The sequence below is a fragment of the Cotesia glomerata genome, linkage group LG8, assembly GCF_020080835.1.
Source record: "Cotesia glomerata isolate CgM1 linkage group LG8, MPM_Cglom_v2.3, whole genome shotgun sequence".
NCBI lineage: Eukaryota > Metazoa > Arthropoda > Insecta > Hymenoptera > Braconidae > Cotesia > Cotesia glomerata.
In genome coordinates this window covers 2541802-2560643 of record NC_058165.1, presented here as the reverse complement: position 1 = coordinate 2560643, position 18842 = coordinate 2541802, and the positions used below count along the sequence as shown (strand labels likewise).

Below are 18842 nucleotides of genomic sequence, written 5' to 3'. Positions count from 1 at the left end.
GCGCACTGTTTAAATTTCTAGTGAGTATTTAATAGGATTATCATTTTCGTAAACGTCTAGTAACACGAATCCTATGTACACTCCTTATAACACTATCAGGAATGTTACGTGCAGATGAAATAATAGAAAACACGTCTATACATATTTTATATATTAGAGCATCACTTATTATAAGTTCAGTAACATTGGGGATAATGTAACTTCTCAAAGCTCGATCAAGGTGTGAAAAGATTTCCCATTAAATATACACGTAAAGCGCCTCTTATTACCGTGTGCAATGCGAGTGCTGCTTTAAGTTAACTTTAGATGTAGTCCGCATGAGTGAAATTCACTCAGTGAATGAAACTAACTAAAGTATACGTACAATACATTATATGCTCATGATATATTATTGTGTCGTTTATGTATATTATAATTACTTTCAGCCATATATGTAATACTTCTATATGGACAGTTTAAATGGGAAGGAATGTCCCACTATTAAGGTGCCGACATATACTATTTTCTCTCTCGTCCCAGATACCTGGTTCACGTTGCGCATGCTTGAGAATTCCCCATGATATTAATAGAGGGGGAAGAATGAGGGGAATAATTTTGTGGTTATGATTCTGTTTACAAATATATTTATTATTGTAATTCAGAAAAACAATTATAAATTTTAAAAAACTTTTGTTTTTATTTAAATAATATTCTTTTTCCAACAATCAGTTATTGAAAAATGGTGAAGTTGTGTTATTTATGTGATATAAAAGCGTCGAGAGCTGACAATATTTCTTTGCATCAGTAAGTGCAAATTATTTTTAATTTTTTAGATGAAATCCTTTATTATGTTATTAATAATATTTAAATTTGATCAAGTGGCTAAATGCTTGTGGATTAACTGAAAATGATGATGTAAAAAGAACTTGCATATGTTCCAGACATTTCAAAGCTGATGATATTTGTCAATAAAAAATTTTTGGAGTTGTTAAATCTTCTATAAAACGTAATGCAGTTCCTACACTTTATTTAAAAAATCCACTCAGTATTGATAAAACTAGTAAATTACCACCAAACACGCCGCTATCGGAAGTATTTGATGAGAATGGAGTCAGCAATCAATCGTCATCATGTTTTTCTGAGAATAATATTGTCAACCAATATAATGTACTCAATACTTTGCAAAAAAGTAAAATAATAAAATTTATGTAAAAACATAAAAGGATAGTAACAAAAAAAATATTTATATATTATTTCTACTATTTGTAGGTCCAAAAAAATGTTTTGAAGTAGACAATACTGAATGTCAAACCTCAAATAATAGTAGCATTAATTTTTGTAAGTTTAATGGAAAAATTTAATTTTTTAATATTGTTAAATATTTTAATTCCAGGAGCCTCTTGTAACCAATCTGATTTAAATGAATTTACAGAAAATGCAAAATCAAATCCTATCAGCGAAGACGAAAATACTGGTGAGAATAAATATTATATTTTATTGTTAATATTTTTCTAATTAATACTGTTTTATTCTTATTTAAAGTTCCACATGAAATTGATTCCCCAAATCAATTTCGAAAGTGTAAATTTTACGAGCCTCGTCATGTTAGTGAAATTTCAATATCAGATTTTGCGACGCCTAAAAGAAGTAAAAGAACCCTTTCTTTAATAAAAGAGACTGATAAAAAAAAATCGGATAAAATAAAGCAGCTACAGAAGTAAACGAGGAACTTCGAGAAAAAAATTTCATCTTTGCAAGATTTAATAAATCATCTTAAGGAAAACCGTATGTTAACTGATGAGAGTGGTGATGCTCTAATGGTATAGTATATTCTAACTAATATAAATTGTATAATTATAAAATTGTAAATATTTTACACAAATGTTATGGATCACGAATTTTACTAATAATTTAGTTTATTGATGTTTTATGATAAGGTATTTATCATCAAATATTTGTAGCAATTGTACATATTTACTTTATTTTTCTTTTCTCAGCGGATTTCGGTATAAAAATTTTAACTAATATTAAATATTTCGCTTATCAATATTTACAAATTAAGTTTGTTTTATTTTAAATGGAAAGATGGCGAAATGAAAAAAAAAATGTCAAATTTTTAGATCGATAATTTTCTTCATAATATTTTTTTCTATGTAGAGTATGATGCCAGAAGATTTAACAAATATTACAATTATGAAGGTTAAAGATGGAAGAGGATACACACCGCAAGTCCGTTCTTTTGCATTATCTTTACATTTTTATTCGCCTAAGGCTTACAGATACGTTCGAGAAAAGTTCAATAACAATTTACCATCTGTATCAACTATAAAATCTTGGTACAGAGTAGTGGATGGATCTCCTGGGTTTACAGATGAATCTTTTAAAGCTATTGAATTGCGATGTGCAGAGAAGAGCGGTATAGTTAATTTGGTTCTGGATGAAATGTCAATAAAAGAAGAAATAATTTATGATAAAAAAGAATTTCATGGAAGCATAAGCTTCGGGACAGTACAAAATTCAGATTCTGCTTACTCTGATAATGACAACCCTATTACAGCAAAAAATGCATTAGTTTTAATGGCAGTTTCGATGAACGAAAATTGGAAAATCCCAATTGGTTATTTTTTGGTTAGATCATTGAATGGTGAAGAGCGGGCAAGTATTTTGAGATTGGCATTTGAGCTACTACACAAAGCTAATTGCAAAAGTTTATTCATTAACATTTGACGGAGCAGCTTCAAATATAAGCATGGTGCAATTCTTTAGGTGCTAATTTGAACTTCGGACCCAATTTTTAAGCCTTTACTTTACTAATCCGGCGACATCTGAAAAATGTTATATATTTTATGATTTCTGTCATATGATTAAACTAATACGAAATACTTTTGGAGATCACAAAATAATCAAAACTGTTGATAATAAATCTATTTTGTGGTCATACATTGAGAAATTGTATGACCTACAATGCAAAGAAGGTTTGAGAGTAGCTAATAAGTTAACCAAAAAACACGTTAATTATCAAAATAATAAAATGAACGTAAAATTAGCCATACAAACACTTAGCGAAAGTGTGTCAAAAAGCTTTAAAGTTTTTTACAAAATAATTGATGATCCAGAAATCCAAAAGGACTTCGAAGGTAGTTCTGAAACAGCTTTATTTTGCTTAAATTTTAACAATATTGGTGATATGTTAAATTGTAAAAATAAATTTTCTAAGGGTGAATTCAATACCCCTTTGAATGATGAAACTTATCTGAAAATGAAAGACCATGCTTTAAAATTTGAAAATTATATTATTAATTTATGTAATGACAAGGGAACACCTTTAATTTATACTAAACGAAAAACTGGCTTTATTGGGATGATTATAGCTCTAAGGAATATATTTCCTGTTATGATCAATTAAAAAAAGAAGGAATGACTTATTTATTGACATATAAGCTGTCTCAAGATTACATTGAAACATTTTTTAGCGCTATCAGAAGTCGTGGAGGTTTCAATAATAATCCTAATGTTTTATAATTTAAAAATGCGTATAAGCGTTTGTTAGTAAGGCATGAATTGAAACAATTCGAAAATGGTTATTGCGCCTTTGACAATGTAAACATTTTACACGTATCATCAAACACAAGAAATTGTTACGACCAAATTGGACATGCAGATTTGCTTCAAAACACTGAAAATCCCGATATTTCGGATCACGATTATATTCGTTATTGCTGGGATTTATCTCCATTTGTTGAAAATATTGTTCTATATATAGCGGGTTATGTTTCACACAGAGTCTCTAAAATAATATTCTGTCCTGTTTGCAAAAATCAATTAATTTCGGATGAATCAAGTGAATCTATGTCTCTTTTATTTCTTATCAAAAATAGAGGACCATTTAAAATACCATCGAAAGATGTTATTAGTATTTGTAAGACTTCAGAAAAAATAATTAGACAACGTTCTCATGAATTACTGAACAAAAATATAAAAACTATTGTTACAAATGAAATATGTCGAAAAATAGGACTAATGTTTGATAATAAAGAAATAAACGATCATGTTTTACTTCAAAATTTTTCTGATAATCATCGTTATCAGTTATGTAAATGGACTATTGAAGTATATTTAAACACAAGATTTTTTTATGAAGCCAAAAAATTATCAATTAAAGATAATTATGTTCGGCAAAAATATAATAGACTCATTTTATTTTATAACCAATAAGAAATTAACAAACTGCATGCTAATTTTTGTGTAAAATAAACTTGTATCAGTTAAACGATTAGTTACATTTTTTTATTTTATTATATTTCACTAATATTTTCACGTCCAAGTACTTAAGATATAATTTAAAATTTTTTACAAGCATTTCCAAGAAACAAAAATAGTTTGAGTGAGGTTTATTTTTTTTTTAATTTCAAAAATACTTCTTCTTTTTAATAAAATTATTCTTTTAAATTCTCTTAAACAGTAAAAAAATAATTGTTCAGTATTATTTTGTATTTTAAAATAAATTTGCATTGAATTAAAAAAAAAATTTTATAATAACATTCCTGTTTTGAATAACCCGCTGCTTTCCCCTTTGCGCACAAAAGAATGCGCAGAACCGAGCTGGAACCTCAGAGGACAGAGAAAGTGTTATTCTTCTGTCTTTCTTAGTCGGAACAGCTTCCACTTATAGAAACTGTCCATATAGAAGTATTACATATATGCTTTCAGCCAATCACGTTACGAATAATTTGCAACACATATTTTCATATATTTCATCTTAATTTTATTATTTCATATATTTCATCTTAATTTTATTATAGGATCACAATCTGTTCTTTTCTGCATATTACTTTTACAAAATAATGTCGATGTTTCACATCTGCCAGGCGTCCCGTGACGGCTCACATTTTTTTTTATCAATTAGATGACTTTTTAGTCCTTAACAAATATCTTTTAGTATTTAAAAAGATTTATTAATATTTAATAAATGAATATCAGATTTATTAAATACAAACAAATCATTTTAAATACTAAGAAATATTTGTTTAATACTAAAAAGTGGTATCTAATAAATGATTCGTTAACTATAAACAAATATTTTTTAATACAAATAAATCCTTCTATCAGTGTGTAAATAATATTTGAAAATTAAAAATTAATATTTTAAACTAGTTTTAAAAATATTTATGTCAAATTATATCAATGATATTAGATTATTATTGTTGATAATATTAATAATTATTAATAAATAATATTAATTATAAATAAATAAATTAATAATAATTATAAACGATAAATTAATAAAATATTTAATAATAAAATAATTAATATTAATTATAAATAATAATAATCAAATTATTGTATCAATTTTTGATTAACAATGTATCAATAAGTCCTTTTTTTTTTGTTAAAATAATTTTTAAATATTCAAAATTTTTTAATTTTTAGATACAAAATATGCAATTTAGATACAAAGTATGCAATTTTTTATCAATATTACTTTATGACGTTGTCACGTAAAAATATCGTCCGTAAACCGACTTTACAGACAACCAATTTTTATTATTAAGCGAAATAATTAAAGAGTATTAAAATTTATTTGATTTTTAATAATTTTCAATAGTTTTTATTTAAAATGACCAATCTCGTTTTTTAGATAAACAACTATTAACTCAAGAATAAAAAATAAAGAAAAATTAATTGAATTATTTTTTATTATTATTATTATTTGTGCTATTTTAAATGGTGGAGGTAAAAATTACGAAATAAAAACTGTAGATAAATTTTTAGCGATAAAAATTTATCTTTGAACTTGAAAATTTCAGATTATTATTATTACCTTGCACAATCATAAAAAAGAACAGAAAAACAATTCTATTAAAATTCATCTATAACGTTGAAAATAAAATTTTATTTATTTATTTATTCATTCAATTTTTATGTCAAAGCAAACTAGCTGAATGACAATAATATACATAATTTTTATAATAAAGTACACGTATAACAATATTAAATATATAAGACTAACATCATCATATTTTAAGGAAGTTAATAATTTTGAATGTTTTAATAATATAGTTGAAAAATCCACAGATTCGGTAGAATCTGGCACCAAATTCCGTTCAAATCCGTTGTAAATAAATAAGGGATTTTTTTTTCGTAATAGTCTTATGAACGTGGACATGGCGCGATTTTTTTTACAGTGAAACTGTTTTTATTCGGATTCAATAGTACTGTACTATTTATAAGAATGAGAACAACAATAGAATCAATGAGCAATATTTGAAAGCTAATTTTTTCAATGGTAACATATTAGATACTTTAGTAATTTTTGATTTTAAATTTTTCAATGGCCTGTTTGACATTAATAGTACATTTTCTCGTTCTAGTTTCTCAAAAAATTCAAAAGCTTTATTTTTGAAGGAGTCTAGGCTGAGTGATTCTATGACTTCAGTGGATAGCTCTTTCCAGATTTGAATTGCAGAGATCACAAATGAATGCTCGTAGATTGTAGTCGATAAATTTGGCATTTTGAAAAGAATGTTACTAAATGAAATATTAATAACTTTATTTTTTTTTTAATTATCGTAATTAACTTTAAAACTTAATTAGCTTTTCGATAAATGAAATTATTTTTATCTGTAGAATAGATAATCTTTGAAACTGAAAAACACATAAAAGAATGTTTTTTAAAATACCAGTATGTGATTTAATTAAAAATTAATTTAATTAACAAGCAAAAATATTGAACCAAGAAAATTATTTGTAAGAATTAGATCAGTTTAAATCAAGCTGTAAAATTTTTTAGCTAAGAAATTGTTCTTAGTTTAAATAAATTTAACTCAGATAGATTAAGATTTAAAATATGTAAAATAGAGAAGAAAAAAGTTGAATAAAATCAAAAATATTAATAAAAATCAAAAGAATATGACTCTTGAAAATATTCCTACAAGTTGTTTTTAAAATGCCGAATAGTAGTCCATGTTCTTAATATAAAGAAATAAAATGAAAGATAAGATATTTTTCGTAATTAACCGAAACTACTTTCGTAGTTTCTATCGTATGTTTTTTGTTGACCAATCAAATTCTCAACTCCCCTTCCGCGCCTAGCGAATTGTCGTATATAAACGACGACGGATTTTAAAGTCATATAGTTTGAAAGATTATACTTCTTAGTAATAATCATCAAAAATGAAGAATTTCATAATTATTTGCTGCGTATTGGTTGCCAATTTCGGTCAAATAAGATCGATGGCAATAACACATTCTTCATGTCCCAAGACTAGTTCCGACCACCCTAAACTCAACTATACCCGTAAACCTGAGAATATCTCTGAGGTAAGCCTATTACTTTTTTTGCACGCCTCATAATGTGAAGCTTTATCCTATTTGCAAGCGCTCTTCTTTTCTTATGTGAGATAAAAATGGCGGCAAATGCAAATAAATTACTCTGAAAAGAAATTAACTTGATTTGAAAGAAAAGCTCTTGAATTAAGTGAAATTTCTTTAAATCAAGAAAAATTTGTTAGTTTAAGAATTTTTCTACTCAAATCAGAAAAATGAAGTTCTTTTAAATTATTTACTTGATTCGAGTAAATTTTTTTTTCTATGGAGTAATTACATCTTTTTAACTTCCCGCTAAGAAAATCGAAGATTTTCAAAAATCGGGAAGATATTGTTTTCACCCCGTTTTGCAAAAATCGAGTTTTCATCAGATCTCGACGTTTGAAGGTCACAGGAAGCTTCCCTGACTATCCCCGCGAGGTTGTCACGGTGTCTGTAAGTATGTATGTATGTGTGTGTGTGAAAGTATGTGAACCTCTAATAACTTTTGAACGGCTTGACCGATTTCATCGAGGTTGGTGCCATTCGAAAAGGCTTGACCAAACTTAGATTTCATGAAAATTTAAACCGATTCGGACCGATAGATTTTAAGAAATTTGGAGAATTCTTAAAAAAAATAGGAAAGAAAATTTTTTTAGAAGTGGTTTTTTTTGGAATAACTTTTAAATGGTTCTACCGATCGATTCCAAAAACTAATCAGCTCTCAACTTTGAAAAACCACGTCGATCACCGCGTGTCAAAATCCGGTCCGGTCAAAATCGGTTGATTCGGTCGAGAGATATCGTGAACGAAAGAAAACCGAAAAAAGTGTTTTTTAAGAGTTACTACGAAATTTCTAGTTCTACTAATTAAAACTTAGAAATTCTTTATAAGGCTTCAAAAACTGCGTAGAATACCGCCAACCGCGTAGAAATCGGTTCATTCATTTAAAAGTTATTGCGGTTTGAAAATTTGAAAAATAGTGTTCTATGAAACTTCTATCAGACTTTTGAGCTAAAAGAGCGCAAAAGCACAGAAAAGGTATCTTTTTGAGCTCGGAGAGCTCAAAATTACACACAGATTATATTTTTAAACTCGAAGAGCTCAAAAAAAAAACGGCCATGTATTAAACTATTTGGACCGGCCATGTATTATAAACTATTTGGACCGATTCGAATTGGTAGATTTTGAGAAATCTCAAAAAAACTACAAAAAAAATTTTTTTCAAATGTAGTTTTTTTGGAATTACTTTTAAACGGCTTGACTGATCAATTCCAAAACTATTCAGCTTTTAACATAAAAAAACCACGTCGACCGCCAGTAACCCGGTCAAAATCGGTTGATTCGTTCGTGAGTTATCGTTGTCGAAAAAAACCGAAAAAATTAGGAAAACGGTTGACCCTAAAGGCCATCTCTGCAACTTCCCGCTAATTCCGTTAATACATGGCCGTTTTTTTTTTGAGCTCTTCGAGTTTAAAAATATAATCTGTGTGTTATTTTGAGCTCTCCGAGCTCAGAAAGATACCTTTTCTGTGCTTTTGCGCTCTTTTAGCTCAAAAGTCTGATAGAAGTTTCATAGAACACTATTTTTTAAATTTTCAAACCGCAATAACTTTTGAATGAATGAACCGATTTCTACGCGGTTGGCGGCATTCTACGCAGTTTTTGAAGCCTCATTAAGAATTTCTAAGTTTCAATTGGTAGAACTAGAAATTTCGGAGTAACTCTTAAAAAACACTTTTTTCGGTTTTCTTTCGTTCCCGATATCTCTCGACCGAATCAACCGATTTTGACCGGATTTTGACACGCGGCGATCGACGTGGTTTTTCAAGGTTGAGAGCTGATTAGTTTTTGGAATCGATCGGTAGAACCGTTTAAAAGTTATTCCAAAAAAACCACTTCTAAAAAAATTTTTTTTCCTATTTTTTTTGAGAATTCTCCAAGTTTCTCAAAATCTAACGGTCCGAATCGGTTTAAATTTTCAGGAAATCTAAAATTGGCGACGCCCTTTCGAATGGCACCAACCGCGATAAAATCGGTTCAACCGTTCAAAAGTTATAAGAGGTATACATACTTACACACACACACACACACACACACACACACATACAGACGTAGTGACACCCTCGCGGGGATAGTCAGGGAAGCTTCCTAGGACCTCAAAACGTCGAGATCTGATGAAAACTCGATTTTCGAAAAACGGGGTAAAACCAATAACTTCCCGATTTTTTAAAATTTTCAATTTTCTTAGCGGGACGTAAAAAAATGTTTTTTCGGAATTACATCGAAATTTCTACTTCGATCGATTAAAACTTAAAGCTCGAACGTAGTAAGTGCATTTTTGAGCGCTTAAATATAAAATTAGCGGGAAGTTGCAGGGCTGGCCTTTAGGGTCAACCGTTTTTCTAATTTGTTTTTTTTTTATATTCATCCGAATATCGCAATATTATTTATTAATTTCTGCAACGAAGCTTCTATATAGCCTTTACGAAATAAAATTATTTTAGATTTTAGGACACTATTTCGGATGTGTATACAGTCCCAGTACTCCTGTCCCTACCGAATCAAAAGAGTGTATTAGACTAAATGTGAAACCCCATGGACAGAGCGGTTGGGAACTACATTTAACTGCACTTCCAAAAAAGTAATTATATATTTTACAAATGATGACTGTGCTCTGTTTTTATATGATGATATTAATTTGTTTTTTTGAATATTTAGAACTGGCGAACAGAAGAATGAATCAGTGAAAAAATCATGGAACAGCCCTTTAGTAAGTTACATCCCACTGGACCTCCATAGTAAATACATCATCTATTTTGGATGCACTGAAAACCAAGAGTAAGTTTAGTCTAAGAGATCAATAAAATTCAAAATTTACGTTGCGGTTTTTATAAATAAATTTCGTTTTTTTTAGAGATTGGTGGATTGAATATTACGCAAGAACTCTTGAACTTTGCTCAGAGTACAGATACAAACTAGATGAAAAAATGCAAAAATATAATCTTACTTCCATACCTTTGGTCAATCTTAGTCACAAAAATTGCGACTAATATAAAGTTTAAATTGAGTCATTCAATTTTACATGTTATGCAACACGGCAGCGATTTTAATAAAATTATTCCAAATTGTATTTCAAATCAAACCAAACAATTGAAAGGACAATTTATTGTTTCTTTCTAATTTTATAGTATCACATGATTGTACAACACAAAAAAATTATTTTAATTCTCAAAATAAAAAAAATATAATTTCAATGACATTGTTTTTTCTTTTTTATAATTTATCAAACTAATCAAGCAATATCAACCACAGAACTTTTTTTGACCAATCAAATTTACGATTCCCCTGTTAGTTGTAGAAAAAAATTAACTAAGTGTTTTTCTTATGTAACTTCAAAATTTCGGGTCAGATTGTTTTTTAAAAAGAAATCTTATTTTTCTATAGTCAATGTCTTTAAATAACGCTTAACATACAAAAATATTAATTAAATTAAATACATATGTTTATTACAAAAATCCCTTATAGCTAAACCTCATCACCCTCCAGTAACTTATTTTTAATATTTAAAAAATTTTAACAACCTTTCAACTTTGAGAAAATAAATTCCTAAACGAAGCACTCAGTCATTGAAGTTCGCGTTTAGAGCGTGCAATAGCTTTAATGGTCCAAAAAATAATAAAGAAACGCTTCCGATAGGTGGCGATGTGAAACGTAAAGCGAGCAACTCATATTCTATTCAGACTCCAGACAATCGATTGAAGCGGAATTATTAACGATGCGTCTATAACTCTGACAACGAAAAGCGACATCTAAGGGAAGTAACGGTCCCCGTTCCCGATCGGATAATAATGTTCGCACACTATTATCCAACTAGTATTTGTAACTATCGTATGTATGATAGTTTTTCGAGAGAGAAGACTATAGAAGGTTGAGGAGGGGGATGATGGATTTACGCTTGTCCGCAGTCTCTCCGCGGGGTTTTAATTTATCGCTTTATGGTCCACTCTTGTATTTCTCTTTTCTATCGCATGGCGCGCTTTCGATTGCATATTTCTTTCCCTCTCTGGCTTGTCAGTCAACAAGCTGTTTTTATCTTTTATCTCTATATCTTCTCCACCACCACCTCCAGCTCAGCTTCTTCTCCTCTTCCTTCTCTTGAGGTTCTATTCGGTGCTTCATGGGCAGGATATCCACCACAGTGTATCTATATACTAATTATTATATTAAATTATTTTTCAGATAATTTTTTATTTTTTTTTAATACAATAGTTCAACATTTTATAACGATAAAAATAAGTCACAATACACTAAATTTAATTAGTACAATTTCATACCTAAATATTAAATATTATGCTATTCATTAACTATAAACTATAAAACAATTAAATACAACATATTCTCATTCAGTTTTCAAAATCTGTCAGTCTATCAATTTTAGTAAAATGTGTTATGATTTAAAATAAAACATTTGTTGAGAAAAATATTTAAATAAATTCAGTGTTGTGAATTAATAATTATTTTTTTAAGAAATATTTTATAAAAGTATTTCTAATCACTGATCATATTCTAATTAAACCGGTTATATATTTCTTTTCTTCTATATTTTTGATAAATTTATCAATATTGATATTGAGAAGAAATGCATTTATAGTTAACAACTTTTATTGTTAAAAAAATAAAAAAATAAAAACAATCTTTCCTTTCATATTCAGTTCTTTACCGAGATCACATTTTAAATCATTCTTATCCTCGTATCACTTATTAAATTAATACCATATTATTTTTCTATTTTTCTACATTTAAAATAACGACTAGTCTATTATATAATTTATAAGAAAAAATTTAAAGTGTTTAAATCATTTGTATTGTCTATAACAATTTAAATAAAATATTAAATAAATTGAATAATTATTTTTGGCAGTATCAATTAATACGCAATTATTATGCCGATTAATTTTAATAAAAATAAAAATTTTCTAGTTTTATTAACTCAGTGTCAGTTATTAAGATTGTCGGATTAATAATTACAGTATTAATAACTTATAATATAATTTTCTAGTCGACAAAGCGCGTCATTTCTTCGCTTGATTTAAAAAGAAGAAAATTAAATCCGACAATCTTTATGATCATTATCTCTCTAATAAATTGTGAATTTACAATAGTAAATACTTATTATTAATAAAAATATATTTTTATATTCAAAATATCATATGTATAAATATTTGATATTATCAAAATAATAAAATTTTTAATTAAATAGGTAGTATTGCACTCTAGAAGAAATCACGATCTAAAAATTAGTTTTAATTTTTTTTTTCCTACTTTTAATGTATAATATGATGATTATTATTTTTAATTTTTATTATTATTAGTAAAGTATACTTATTTATTGTTTAACAAGAGATACTGGAGTTTTAGCACTTCCTTTTGAATCAACAGCACTTAATGCAATTCCTAATTGCGCTGCATAGTAAGTTAACATTATTGATACCTTTATAAAAAAAAAAATATTATTATTATTATTTAAACGTTTCAAAATTTTTAAACTTTAATTATAATTAAAAATTTTTGATTTCTTTATTATTATTATTATTATTATTATTATTATTATTTAATGGTTTCAAAATTTTTAAACTATAATTATAATTTAAAATTTTTGATTTCTTCTTTATTTTTATTATTATCATCATCATTATTATTATTAAATATTTCAAAATTTTTAAACTATAATTATAATTATAAAATTTTCATTTTATTATTATTATTATTTAATGGTTTCAAAATTTCTAAACTATAATTATAATTTAAAATTTTTGATTTCTTCTTTATTTTTATTATTATCATCATTATTATTATTATTATTAAAGATTTCAAAATTTTTAAACTATAATTATAATTATAAAATTTTGATTTCTTTATTATTATTATTGTAAGATTTCAAAATTTTTAAATTATAATTACAATTATAAATTTTTGATTTCTTCTTTATTTTTATTATTATTATCATTAAAAATTTTTAAATATTCCAATGAATTATAATGATGTAATCATAAAAATATACGGCAAGTTATAAAAAAGAAAAAATAACAATCAAAGTAATTTTCTGTGTTGCAGGAAGACAACAATTATTTTCTTCTTCTTTTTTTTTTTTTTTTTTTTTTCTTTTTTTTCAAGTTGCATATTAATATTATCTACTTTGTTGATGTTATAAAATATTGATTATTATAAAATAATTACTTTGATTAAATAAAATTAATATTATTAAAAAGAAGAAATATTTTAAGAAGAAATTTTGTCTTGAATTAAGAAAAAAAATTATTGAACTATTTAATAAATTTACTTAATCAAAAAATTTTTTCAATTCAAGAAAATAAAAATTCTTTAAAAATCTTTTAAATAAATTTAAATAGAAAATTTATTTTATAAGTAAATAAGTTACTGCTAATATCGTTATTTTAACTCTAAAAATATTATTACAAGAATACTTATTTACAAATATTTAAATAAGGTCATACTTATTTTATACGTAAATGAAATAATTGAATTATTTAGAAAATTAGGCATTAAATGTCGTTTATTTGCGGATGATATGATGCTTTATGTTACTCATAAGAGTAGTGATTATATTAAAAATAAACTAAATACAGCTCTTGATATATTAAGTAAATGGTTAAAAGAAAATCAACTGAAAATTAATGTAAAAAAAACAGTGTATATGATCATCCATGACAAACGCATCAAGATAAATCCCCAAGCATCTAATATTGTAATCAACGGCGTGAATTTGGAATATGTTAGTAAAACAAAATATTTAGGAGTCATTATTGATCATAACTTGAATTTTAAAGACAATGCAACGTATGTTGCGAATAAAATAGCAAAAAAAGTGTATTTGCTCTGTAGACTGCGGGATACAGTTAGTAATTTTGCGAAAATTATTATTTATAAATCGATAATACTTCCGCATTACGAATACTGTAGCACTGTGATGCTTAATTATGATCAATCTAATATTAATACATTACAAAAACTCCAAAATCGTGCAATGAGAGCAATTTTAGGAGTTAACAGGTATACTAACATCAATCTGATGCTTGATGCGCTTGGTTGGATGTCAGTTAAACAAAAGATACATTATAATTGTTGTTTGTTCGTATTCAAGATGGTCAATAATTTATTACCGAATTATTTATCGGACCAAATTGAATTCATTAACCATAAGCATAATTACTATACACGAAACAACAGTTTACTTGTAATTAGGCATACACGAACAGCGACTGCGGAAAAATCAATCACATACCGTGGATTCGCATGGTTTAATGAATTGCCAAAATTATTGAAAGGGCAAACTTCAATTATAACGTTTAAAAGACTATTAAAAAATCATATCAGGAGTAATATAAGCACAAAATGATATATGTCTGTGAAAATTGTACCAAAGAAATTTATTTATGTATATTTTATTTCTATTTTTTAAAAAATGTTTAAATTGAAAAACGATGTAGCAAACTGCTAAATAAACAACTCATTATTATTATTATACTTTGATATCTTATAATTATCAATGTTTATTATTTTTATTATTATTATTATTATTATTATTATTATTATTATTTTAACTTTTAAACTCATGAAAGCATAAATATTATTCAACTTACCGTTGCATAAGGAACCGGATGATAAAAGTGATGGAAACCTAATAGTGTATCTGATATTAAGAAGAATATACTTCCGATGCAACTGCATAATTGTGTCCATGTCCATGGTTCCTTTAAAAAAAAAAAATTATTAGTAAATTATGCTATTAAATAAACTGTTCAATCATTTTTTATTTTATTTTTAACAATAATTACTGTTATTATAATAATTATAATAATATAATTATTATTATTATAATAATATGATTTTTTATTTTTTTAAGAATAAAAATTGTAAAAAAATTTTTCAAGAGTTAAAATAGAAAAAAAAAAAATTTTAAGAAGAAAAATAAAAAATTTATTAAAAATAAAAAATTAAGAAAAATTTATTGTTACTAAATAAATTTTTTTTTTTGCATATACCTTGAAATAGCGAACTCGTGAAATAGCACGCCAAGCCATTGTTCCCAACAATGTAGTATATATTGGCACTCCAATAGCTAAAATTCCTTCTAATCCTGGCATTAATATATAAATAACTGAAAAAAAAAATAAAATTAGCAAAAAATGGAAAGAAGAAAAGAAGAAAATAATAAAATATGTAAAATAATTTACCTATGGTACAAAGAGCGTAGATCATTGCTCCTAAAGTTGAATTCAGTGGTGCAAAACCAAAGGCAGTAATATACATTATCTGCGCAATTGCAAACATTGACATACCGGCGACAAAAAGATTTGGCCATACAATTAATGCGTCGCCCAAGCAACTGAATATTAACCCTGTTAATATTCTTCGGGAAAATTTATACCTGGGAAAAATATATGGTCAATTTATTTATTTATTTTTTTATTAAATTTTATATTAAATTTTTTATTAAATTTTATATTAAATTTTTTATTAAATTTTATATTAAATTTTTTTTTTGTTAAATTTTTTTTAGTAAATTTGAAGAAGTTAGTAAAGAAGAATATAAAAAACTTACTCGTCAGATAAATTCATACCATGAAGTAATACAAAAACAATGAGACTTATTATGGGTAAACATTTGAAACAAGCGGTAAATAATGAAGGTTGCTCAGCTAGTAATACAAAATATACACAAACACTCTTGAAGAATGGTACCAATTTTGGTCCGATGCTTTTTAGCTGTAAAAATAAATAAATTATTTTATTAAATATTTATTCCTCATGATGAATTTAATAATTTAAGTTTTTATTATAATTATCAATTACAAAATTGTAAAAATTAAGTTAGCAGACATTTGACAATTTTCTAATTTAATTTAATTTTAATTTTTTTTTTCATTTTTGAATTTTTCTTATTGAAAAATTTGTAATAAAATAAATTTTTAAAAATAGTTTTTTAGCTTCAATTTAATTAATAAAAAATATATGAAAAATTGTTTAATGTCATTTAAAATAGTTTCACTATCATTATAAAATTTATGAAAAATTTTTAGAAATTTTTTAATTACAAAAATTTTTTTTTTAATTTCATTAGTAAAAACTTTAAAAAACTGCAAGTGCAATTAAAAAAAAATTTTTTATAGTTCTAATTTAATAAATTAAAAAAGATCAAAAAATAAAAAATGTCGATTAATTTTGTTTATAAATAAAGTTAGCAGACATCTGAAAATTTTTAGAATTTTTCTTATTGTAAAATTTGTAATAAAAAAAATTTTTTTTTTAAATTCCACATGGAGAAAATTAAAAAAAAAAAATGGATGCAATTTTTAGAAATATTTTTTTAGCTCTAATTTAATTAATAAAAAATTGTTTAATGTCATTTAAAATAGTTTCATTATCATTATAAAATTTTTAGAATTTTTTTTAATAAAAAAATTATTACAAAAAAATTTTTTAAAAATTTTATTAGTAAAAAAATTGAAAAATTATAAGTGCAATTTTAAAAAAATATTTTTTAGTCCTAATTTAATAAATTAAACAAAATTAAAAAATAAAAAATTTTTAACTTTGTTATTATAAATAAAGTTAGCAGACATCTGACAATTTTTAGAACTTTTTTTATTGAAAAATTTGTAATGAAAAAAATTTTTTAAAAATTCCACATGTAGAAAATTTAAAAAACAATGAATGCAATTTTCAGAAATATTTTTTTAGCTCCAATTTAATTAAAAATTTTTTAATGTCTGTTAGTTTCACTATCATTATAAAATTTATGAAAAATTTTTTTTATTAAAGAAATTATAACAAAAAAATTTTTTTAAATTTCATTTGTAAAAAATTTGAGAAACTAAGAGCAATTTTATAATAATAAAATTAGCCGACATTCTTAATTTTTTGATTTTCTTCAATTTGTTAAATTACAACTACAAAATATTGTTTTAAAATTGCACTTAAAGTTTTTCAAATTTTTTACAAATAAAATTTTTTTTTTTTAGTTTTTTTATAATAATTTTTTTCAATAAAAAAATTTATAAACAATTTTTAAATGTCAGCTAACTTAATTTTCATTGCAATTTTTTAAAAATATTTTTTTGTGCTAATTTAATAATTTAAAAATTAAAAATTAACAATATCAGTAAATTTTACTATTATTTTTTTTTAAATGAAATTAAATTTATTAAATATGACTGATCATATATTTATTATATATAAAACATTAAAAATTTTTTACTCTAATTGATTTTTATTTACATTATTATTATAGTGTCTTAATTTAAAAATGTAATAACAGTAATAAAAAAATTCTTAATAAATAAATTAGTAAGAATACTTACCACTTGCGTTGGTGATGACATTGTTAAAAATGAAAACAACCACTGAACTATAAAAAGTATCAAACAAAACAAATCAATTTAAAAAATAAAAATATTGTTTGTATTAAAATTCGGCGCACTGACTATAAAATCACAAATAACAAATAAATTAACATTTGCGTGTCACTGAGTTAGTTTATTTAAAATTTATTTATATTAGTCGTAGGTAAATCGTACATTGACTAATGCAAACTGCAAGCTGTCAGAATTCACTGTCTGTATACTTGTGAATGTACTTTTGATCATGCGCACTAACGTTATTATTATTTATATATTTTGTTCCACATATGGAAGATATATATAGTTATATTTATATCGGAGTCTTTTTCCGCTCCAGTTTTAAATAATAATAATAGTAATAATTTTCAAAAAAATAAATGAATAATAAATTAAAAAATTACATTTTAATTAATTTTTTTTGTACACGACTAAAAAAAAAAAAAACTTTGAAATTTTTTACTCTTCTCATCTTAGAAAATTTTTTTCAATCTTCCAACAGTAAGAACTTAGCACTTAGTTAAAATAAATCCCACAAAAAACAGTTTCACTGTAAACCGCCGCGCCAAGTACACGTCGAACTATTGTTACAAACTATAATAATTCAATTTTTACAAAAAACTATTGAATCGAAAAAAAAAAACGAAGTACAAAAAATTTTTTTAATTAAAAAAACATTAAAGACAGTAAATAATAAGGAAAAAAATTTAATGTATTTGGTGAGCATCATTCGAATACTTTCATTATCCACAGTTTTTAAAATTGATACTTGTAGTGTGAATTGTATAGCACACCAAGTACACTTGATATGACGCGAATAATGTGTGAAAAGACCCGTGTAAAAAAAAATCGTCTTAAAATTGTCGTTCGTTTAAGATCTTAAATATGACACATACTAAGACTATTTTAAGACTCTTTTAAGACGCCGAAAAAAAAAATTCCGAGAGCAGATTTTTGAAAATTTTGTTTTCGAATTTGTTGTGAAAATTAATTTTTAGACATTTTTTAGACGATTTTACGACTTTCTAACCGCAATATTTTTGAGTAAGATGTTTTTAAATTGAATTTAGATTGTTAAAAAATTATTATCTGACAATTTTAAGACTTTTTTAAGACATTCCGTTTTAATGTTCCGGG

At 25.2% G+C, this 18842-nt stretch overlaps 2 protein-coding genes and 1 long non-coding RNA gene across 4 annotated transcripts; 2 read left to right on the top strand and 1 right to left on the bottom strand.

Moving 5' to 3' along the window:
* Nucleotides 1-439: 439 nt before the first annotated feature.
* LOC123270343 lies at nucleotides 440-2027 on the top strand. 2 transcript variants are annotated; one of them, XR_006510574.1, is made up of 5 exons: nucleotides 440-783; nucleotides 859-1168; nucleotides 1249-1317; nucleotides 1373-1453; nucleotides 1522-2027. It is a non-coding gene; the product is annotated as an uncharacterized LOC123270343 (long non-coding RNA). The 2 variants fall into 2 exon arrangements; XR_006510575.1 differs by having other exon boundaries at nucleotides 443-783; nucleotides 921-1168.
* Nucleotides 2028-7103: 5076 nt separating this feature from the next.
* On the top strand, nucleotides 7104-10541 carry LOC123270342. Its single transcript, XM_044736344.1, has 4 exons — nucleotides 7104-7299; nucleotides 9792-9928; nucleotides 10006-10125; nucleotides 10202-10541. Exons 1-4 carry the CDS (start codon nucleotides 7153-7155, stop codon nucleotides 10335-10337), a joined length of 540 nt encoding a protein of 179 aa, XP_044592279.1. The 5' UTR covers nucleotides 7104-7152; the 3' UTR covers nucleotides 10338-10541.
* Nucleotides 10542-11895: 1354 nt separating this feature from the next.
* Nucleotides 11896-17935, bottom strand: LOC123270341 (lysoplasmalogenase-like protein TMEM86A). The gene is made up of 7 exons (XM_044736343.1): nucleotides 17789-17935; nucleotides 17670-17716; nucleotides 15911-16074; nucleotides 15543-15736; nucleotides 15351-15466; nucleotides 14949-15059; nucleotides 11896-12778 (listed from the first exon to the last, which is right to left on the bottom strand). The coding sequence occupies exons 2-7, from the start codon at nucleotides 17688-17690 to the stop codon at nucleotides 12674-12676; spliced, it is 711 nt and encodes a 236-aa protein (XP_044592278.1). The 5' UTR covers nucleotides 17691-17716; nucleotides 17789-17935; the 3' UTR covers nucleotides 11896-12673.
* Nucleotides 17936-18842: the final 907 nt, after the last annotated feature.